The 8,737-nt window shown below is 41.4% G+C and overlaps 1 protein-coding gene across 1 annotated transcript in view; it reads right to left on the reverse strand.

The window, feature by feature from the left end:
- The window catches only part of ttc7a (tetratricopeptide repeat domain 7A), a gene marked incomplete in the record, with an annotated part of 61,737 nt that extends 54,599 nt beyond the window's left edge, over nucleotides 1–7,138 (reverse strand). Inside the window, 3 exon segments of the mRNA XM_035662972.1 lie at nucleotides 3,665–3,833; nucleotides 3,920–4,083; nucleotides 6,951–7,138. Of these exon segments, the coding sequence (XP_035518865.1) occupies nucleotides 3,665–3,833; nucleotides 3,920–4,083; nucleotides 6,951–7,080 (463 nt within the window).
- Between the last annotated feature and the right edge of the window lie 1,599 nt (nucleotides 7,139–8,737).

Raw genomic sequence — 8,737 nt, forward strand, 5'->3', positions numbered from 1 at the left:
GCTGTTATATATTCTGATTTTTTTATTTTAATCTTGAGGTATAGAATGTAAAAGTCATAAAAGGTCACATCTGTGAGCTTTAGATACTATTGCTATTTTCAGTCACAAAAACTGTATTGTGACAGTTCTGCTAAATGCTTATCTAAACTGATAAAAAACATTTATTCAGCATGTTTGATTGTGAAAACTTAATGTAGTACAGGATATTCTGAATCTATTAACAGATTAAACTGAGATTGGTTAACGTTGCATCTATTTAAATAAAAAAACAAAAGTTATAGAGTTGCCAAAAAAAGCAGTAATTGTATGATTATCTTCCTGATTTTTCACGTTATTTTACAATAAACATGTATATTCACAGGTACTTGTAATTTTCATTTATTTCCATGTATTTCCATGTATTGTATTAGAATTTTGAGTTTTTTTTTTTTTTTTTTTTTTTTACAGTTTATGAACAGAGAGGAAGAAGTGAGCAGGGCAGTCCTGGTCCAGATGCCAGGTCTGACGTCCGTTATTGGTACAAATAAACGTAGCAAGCAGGAACATTTCTAGACCGCAGGAGGCCTGTGATGGACAGCAGCCTCAGGCCAGACGCCAGGCCTAATCAAATAAGCAGACAGCTGCCAATGGACGAGACATCAGCATCCAAATATTCACATCTGAGTCCATTCCCACACCAATGTGCAATATATGCACACAAAAAAAGAGCATGGGAAGGAGCTTTGCAACCCTCAAGGGAGTCGATCTGTTTTCTCGTGTAGAGTCAGTCATAACAGTCCGCTGTAAATATAATTTCCCAAACAATCAAAGGAAATCAAAATCTATAATAAAATTCTCTCAGTGTCATGAGCATAAGGTCATATCCGATCATCAGGAAACAGTAATGACCTGATGATGATGATGATGATGAGTCTAACAAGATTATCCAGAGCTCTAAGGACAAAAGAGAGGGTAATGATCTGTGGATGTGACCTTTGATCTTTAATAAAGCTGGTATTCAGTAATCAAAATAGAATAGAAATGATTGTATCTGACTGGAAAACATACCTAAAAATAATCTGCCACAACAAAACTGTGCCTCAACTGTGTGACTGTGAGTAACGGCACATCCCCGACATATGACTCACAACCATTTTTAAAACAGCATCTGTGCAGAAATCTGCCAGTTGCAGTAAAATCTGTTCCCTGAAGGGCTTTAAGTTGTTTCTTTACTCTGAAGAATCACATTTCCGACGTTGAGGTGTCTCTCAGGAGAGAAAACACAAATGTTGTGTTTGTGAAGCTCAGGCCGCTGCAAGTGGATGGCCCAGGTCTGAATTAGAGTGGAAATATAAGGGACACATTGGCACAAGGACATGAATCACAATCACATGGGTGTTTTTTATTTTATGCACCGATTTAAAAGTCCTCTACTCTCCACGTGAATGTAAAGGAAATAAAGATCCAGATTCTGTGACTGTGTTGACTATTTCTCTCCTAAGATCTGTTCATAAACATATTTTATTGTTTTTTTTTATTGGAACGACCATAACACCGACATCAAGGCTTCAAAATGAGAGTTGAGGCAACCAGAGGACCTTAGAGGAAAAACAACAAAACATTTTCTCCATATAATCAGTGAATAAAGTTATTATTGAGTTATTATAAAGTTGTGTTTTTCAGTGAGGCCCAGCATTAGAAACTCCACTGTGTGTTTCCAACCTAATTGTGGTCTCATTTGTTGTTTGATAAACAGTAAATTCATCATGTGGTCTTCTCAAACGGAAATGTGTTTATATGCATACAGTGCGGGGAATGAGATCCAATCACAAGTGGTCACTCGAGATTCATGCGGAGGACTGACGTACTGAAAGCTGTCCACTTGTGATCGGATCACCCAAGATGCACGTTAATGGCAGGCGTAAACGCGGCCTAAAGGACCAGATTTTCATATTTCCCCTTTCACATCATCAGTGTTATCCACAAGCTGAGGTTAAGAGACTCAAACAAACACACCACAAGGTTACTGACATAACTATCCGTCTTTTTAAGCTGATGTTTTCCAGCCGTGTTTCATTAATTTCCACAGATTGGATTTCATCGGCCCGCCCGCCTCCTTTTTCCCCTCCACATTCAAAACCCCGTACAAGGTCACTGTGATTTTAGGGCTGTAATAACTCCTAGCAACAGGATTAGGAATGTTATCATCGAGGAAACGTATGCAGAGAGCTGTTCAATCTTGCTTGTAGTGTTTTTCAGGGAAACGTGCCAGTCCTCTGCGCTGCCTTGGCCTTATGTAAGGCCGGCAGGTAAGAGATCTGCTGTAAGTATGCAGCTAACATACTGTAGGTTAATGAAGCCCACTATGATATTTGACTGAATAGTTTTGTTACACGTTGGACAATTGTCAGTGTTTCTCACCAAAATCAGGACTAACAACATTTGCATTGTTGATCGATCGCATTTCTGCTCAGTATTTCTCAATGTCTCAAACCTGTTGCTTCTTGTCTCTTTGCCTCCTCTCCTTCTCCTGCATTAGTGCATGGGTGTGTTTGTTAGTCTGCTACTTTGTGATTCACTTTTGAATTACTTCTAAACCCTTTTGAGCTCCATTTCTGCTGGAAGAAAACACCCCTTTTATATCCTGTAAATGTCAGTGGCAGCTCATCCGTTAAATAGCTGAAATAATTTGTTAAACCTGCGTTAACTGAGGTTTTTGGGTGCAGTGAACGCTGTAAACACATATTATCTCTCAGTATGGCTGACTTGTTAGCAAATAGTTGTTTATTTACACATTGAGCAGATATGGACATTATCATTCATTTGGAGTCATGTTTATGGCCATCTGAACTATGAACCTATGAGTCTTGTGTTTTGTTGAATGTTCTTTGGCCAAATCCAATTGAAAACTACATTTATATCAAATGTGCTGTGTGCTATATGTAAATATAATCTGACAGTATGTATAACAACCGCTATCTATCAGCTATGTCATTAGGGGAGGTGTATGGATGGCTGCAGCTGGATACAGGACGGGATGTGGGATGGTCAGTGAGTTCAGAGGGGCTCTGTAGGGGCTTGTATGTTACAGTCGCCATCCTGTGGTGTTCAGAGGATGACCAACTGAAGGACGACACTCACTGTTGTGATATATTAATGAGATATACAGATTTTGTTTTTATTTAATTTATTTCAGCGCATTCATTTAGAATGATGAACTATTTAGGAGGTGTCCTACGTCAGGAATTAATGGACAGGCTGCAGGCAATCAGAACTGGGTATTCACCCAGACTGTGGTAAAACATATATAATTTAATGATCTGTATTTGGAAAAATGTCTAAAGGTTTGGAGATAAAACAATTTATTGATTTCTAATGCCACCTTTTAGATATTTCTATTTAAGGTTTTAGTAATGTGACGCAGTCATGTTTTTTAGCCTTCATTTGCCGGTTTTATGAGCAAATATTCATATATGTGATTGTATCATGTATTATTTATTTCTGCCACCTCTCCTCTGGCCACCACATTTCTCTCGACCTGCCCCTAAATTTGCCCATTTTTGCAGACCTCAGCCATGAATGTCGTGAGAACAATGTTTTTATTCCCAACTGTAACGATGGAAAAAGACCCAAGTTGTTCCAAACCTGGAATTTCTGCTTTAATACTTCCAGAGGTGTCAGGTACCTTTAATGACAAACGCCTCAGCCAGGAGGCGGAGGTGGTAGGTCGGCTGGAAATCCTTGGTCAGCTCCTCCAGTCCCACCCTGGCACACATTCCCTGGGCGTCCCGGTAGCGACCCTGCACATAGTGCACCTTGGCCATCAGCAGCAGAGCCTCGTTCAGGTACCTGGGCTGGAGGACGAGAGGACACAAGTGGTTCCTGTGTTCGGTGCCATAATGGTTTCAAGCTTTAGAGAGATACTATAGGATGAACCCACTGTGAGACGGCCTCGGCTGAGGATAGTGTTGAGGTGGCTTTTGGCCCGGCACAGTTTGGCCTGGGTCTTGTCCGTCAAAGGCGTGGAGCTCCGTAACAGGTCCATGTTTTCCTGCAGGCACTCCTCCAGCAGCACCTCGGCCATCAGCAGCGGCCCGTAGTCATCTACAAAGATGATTGAAAAAGTAAAAAAACAAGTTTGTTGGAGTAGGTCTGAGCTCAGGGTCACAGGTCATTTGTTTCTGTAGCCAAAGCAAACCTCCCTCAATCCATTAAAAACAGCATTTCCCACCGACTCAGGGAGAGGAGTTCAAATATGCCAAAGTCCTGAAGTCTATTTAGAAGCTACAGTTTCCACTTCCCTCATTTCCTTAAATAGCTTTAACATTGTAATCATATGATAAGCTCTGCACGTCCACCTCCACGGAATCAAGATACTGTTTTGATATAGTTTTGGTAAACCAGCTCCGCTCTGACGGGGCCTTTAGTGTCCTGTAGTAAACCTCAATTTTTGTGTACACACACATGCTCGATTAAAGCCTTCCTGTTTAGCTTTTTCTTTCTGTTTGTGTGTGTTCTGACGCCAACTCTGTGAGCAGTGTTTATGTCCCGATATACTTGACATTTTTGCCAGTGAGTTTTATCAGCACGGCCAAGGCTACACCTATCAGCAAGGGGAAGGTGAGGGATAAACAGCAGGACTCCATAACTGTAGCAAACAGCTGTTTAAAGAGTTCACACAAAGCCATGGCCGAGACTTTGGAAACAGTCAGTGCTGCAATAAAGTAGCCAGGAGGTAAAAGAGTGTTGTTGGACAGACAGAAACAATCTGTGGTGCATTATTGTAACTTAATCTCCTTTTGTCTTCCTCCTCTTCAGTTAGTAATTTCCTCATTTTCATGAATTATATTTGAACTCCGCAGAGGAAAGGCAGGAACTTGTTGATATCAGTCTCACTGAAGGTGTGTGTTTGTGTGTTTGAGCAACAGCTTTGTGGTTAGAAAAACGTTAAAGCTCCCCTCATGTATTACAACGTACACACAAATAGTCTGCCTGGAACAATAATGTGTGTCTGATATGTTTCTGCAGAAAAAGTTAAACATTAAAATCTACTCCTTCTACCTCAATTAAAACTCCAGAATCTATGAATATGCAGTTTTCCTGTTTTCAACCTCGTCCTGAAAAACTCTGAAAAACTTAAATGTTTCATATTGTCCTAAATGTTACACACTTGACCTTTAAAGGTGGTGGATCTGCAGTCAACGCACAAAGAAGACTGCTAGGTAGCGAACATGGCTGTAAATATTGGAGCTTTAAAATAAAAGAAAATCAGCTTTGCAAATGTTTTATGAGGAAGGAAATTACCGTAAGGAAATATATTTTTGAAAAGAAACACTGAATTTAAACTTATATTTTTGTTTACAAGAAAACTCCACAGGGTGCCTTTAAATATACTGAGTCTGAGAATAGTGCAATCAGCTTATAAAATAGCCACAAAGGGTTTTAACTGTAGAATAAAATTCCCTCAGCATTGCAAAAAAAAAACCCAAATCCCATAAAAAATACAGAAGACTCACACGTACGACCTCAGTGTCCTAAATAGTTACTGCAGTGAACTGGTGCATTTTGCCACCACATCTTTAAATGATCTTTACAGTTTTACAGCAGGGTGGATTTTACCACTATGTTTAATTCCTTATTACTTTATGAAGCTCCTCTGTCTCTAACTCTGCCTCTCCTGGTGCACCATGCCTTCCATGCGCACTTAATGTCAGATCAGCTAATGTGAACCAGGCATGCACGCAGTAATACCACATTGATTTAACACTCCAGTGCATAGTGCAGGCGGGGAGAAACCGCTGGCCTGCACTATCAGCCACTTATGGGCCACAATAACAGCAAACGAGCAGTCGAGTCACCTGAACCCATATTTACTCTGCTAAGGTGAGAGAGGGGGGACGCAGGTGCATTAGCGACTTACCAAAGGTGCTTTATGAGGCAAACAATGATAAGTGTGTTTGCATTTCTTCCAGCATTCACTGTGTGGAAGGATTTTTAAAGGTTATTCCACTGGAAGGTCTTGATGCATTAGGTTGGCTCTCCTGTATGAGAGGGGTTAACAATGCAGAGGCCAGGCGATACCTTTGATCATGCTCTCTTTCATTGTGTGTACTGTAAACTTCCAGGGAGTGACGTGTTGTTGTTGGAGCCATCCGGCAACCTCTCTCTGAACCCTGGTCTGACCCACTGGGAAAGTCAGCTTTGGGGAATAGAATCTGCAGAAGAAACCTTTAAAGCTGCAGTAGGTAACTTTTATATCTCTATATCCTGACAGAAGTTCATGAGACAGATAATCTGGTTCCTCCGGCTCCTCCTGGTGCTCCTGATGGCGTCTGCAAGAATCCACCAAAGCAACCAAATAGAGGCAAGAATAGAGGAATAAAGATGGTTCTGGTATTTAACACTTTGGGAATGAGTATCTTCCTCGGCTCTGATTGGTTGTCGTTCAGGTGCAGTGGATTATGTGCCATTAGGAGCTATGGACCCAAAGGAGGCAGGTTTTTTATGTTCTACTATCAGGATCAGGAGTTTCAGCAAATATGACACAAAAAAATAAACTTTAATAAAAGTTACCTACTGCAGCTTTAACTACACTCTATCTTGTTGAGTCCAAAGTCCAACCTGTTTACAGTTCAACCCAGACTACAAACATCCTCGACCAACACTTTTCTCAGAGTCCTGAAATCATTCTTCAACAATCAAAATCTACAAATGAATACAGTAAATCTAAATAGTTCCAACTGCAAATCAACTTATATTAAAGCATTTTCGCTCTGACAACAACTTCTTGAAACTTCCCTAAAATACTTTTAGCAGAAGGCAAAAAAAAAACAACAGCTCACTGTTTCCAGATTTAACCTGAATATGGAACAAAGTATTTCTGGCTGTGCAGAAAGATAGAGCTCATCTTCAGCTCCTCCAGGTGTGTGTGTGTGTGTGTGTGTGTGTGTGTGTGTGAGCGGACCACTCACCGTCCTCGTGGAACCGCGCAGCGTGCATCTGGTCGATGATCGCCGGCATCTTGTCCCACTGGCACTCGGCCCGGTAGCGCTCCAGCTCCGCTTCCAGCCGGATCTGGGTGAAGGAAACCCGGGATGCCATCGCCGCTCTGTCCCGGTGGTGACTGTACTCCCCGGACACGATGGGAGTAACTGCGGACTGGCAGGAGAAATAAATGTGTAATCTTTGAGTGCGAAGGGGTGGGGTGTGGGTTACTACACAGGGCCAGCAAACACAACATCCAGAGCGCAGGAACACATTTATTTCACATTTCAGGATTTCATTGTTGTTACTGGAATATAATCTGTTGTATGCATAAACTTCTGCAATATTCTGAATTTAATTTAATAAAAAACTGAAGAAACAAACATTTATTCCTTATAAAGGAGGAAAAATCTTATTTTAGGGATTTATACGAATATTAAAGGATTTTATTGGACAAGAAGAACATCCTTTAGGACCTTTTTGAACCATTTTAACTTTATAACGCACATATATTCCCAATGCCTGCCTGCACTATCATACATAAACCGTGTTGTTTAGCACTTGCATTAACGCGTTCCTGCCTGTATGAGTGTTATGTTCTCTTGAAGAGAGTTGTGGCATGTTTGAGAGGCCTCTGATCTGTAGCTGTTGCACCGCAAAAGGAAGGGCGGCCTCCTCTGAAGAGCCCACGTCCTTAATCTCTCCCGTTAACACTTTAACTGGATCAGGTAGGAGCTTATCCATCAGTGCAAAGGGCTGTGCTCTCCTGCAGCAACACACAGGAGACACAGTGCAGCAAACAACGATTCTTCTTTTAACAGTGTTCATTTCATTAATGAGTTCACTGCAACATCAAAAAAAATCAATTTGTAATTGCTTGGCTTGCTCCCTGATCTGGGTTCAGCAGCACCTGGCTCAGTTACAGAATAATACATCTGTCAGCTATTACACTGTGACATGAAGTCCCGCTGCACCAAGCACAAGGTTGTGCAAACTAATGGAGGCACTACAGTCTTATTCACACTAAGGGAGGGGGGGCAAGTCCACCTGAATCCTCTCAGCCACAGCACATGGGGGGGGGATAAACACAGGGGGGGTAAACTCACTGACTACTGACAGTCTATCAGCTACTGCATCACAGAGAAACAACCTCCAGCCTCCTGAACAGAGCTTTAGCAGCGTCATTTTCTCTCTGGAAACTGGACATTTGCTTATTGACTCTTCCTCCTCCTCCTCTTCCTCCTCTTCTTCCCAATGAACTCCACCACACAGCGCGTGCTCCTGTGCGTGTGGATTTGACAGCTGATCGGCTGCCCCCCCCCCCCCAGCTGACGTAATGGCGGAGTCACCTCAAAGGTGTTTTGTTCAGTCAAGATAAGCCGCTTCCAGAGTGAACGATCCTTTTAAATCGGTGCCATGTGCATGTTGTGACAGCTCTGTGTCTAATTACACAATGTTTAGTTTAATTAATGTCAATCTCAGGCCAGTTAATGCGAGATTTGCATGTTTTTGTAGCCGGACTGAATGTTTAGCATCTTTTTTTTTAGAAAGTATATTAAATGTAGCCATGGTTTTAGTGCTAATAGTATGAAAACTCTTCCCAAAACCTTCCTAAAAAGTAAGAAACATAATAACATCTGAGGAATAATTTAAGTAACGAGAGTGCGTGTTGAGATTTTCATTCTTGGTCTTCAGAAGACTCGTATGATGCTACTTATTGTTGATAATGTGTGTCAGGGTAACAGAGACAAGACTAAAATGTGTATTTTAACTA

Source organism: Morone saxatilis, unplaced genomic scaffold, assembly GCF_004916995.1.
Source record: "Morone saxatilis isolate NCDOM2014 unplaced genomic scaffold, NCSU_SB_2.0 Contig19, whole genome shotgun sequence".
Taxonomy (NCBI): domain Eukaryota; kingdom Metazoa; phylum Chordata; class Actinopteri; family Moronidae; genus Morone; species Morone saxatilis.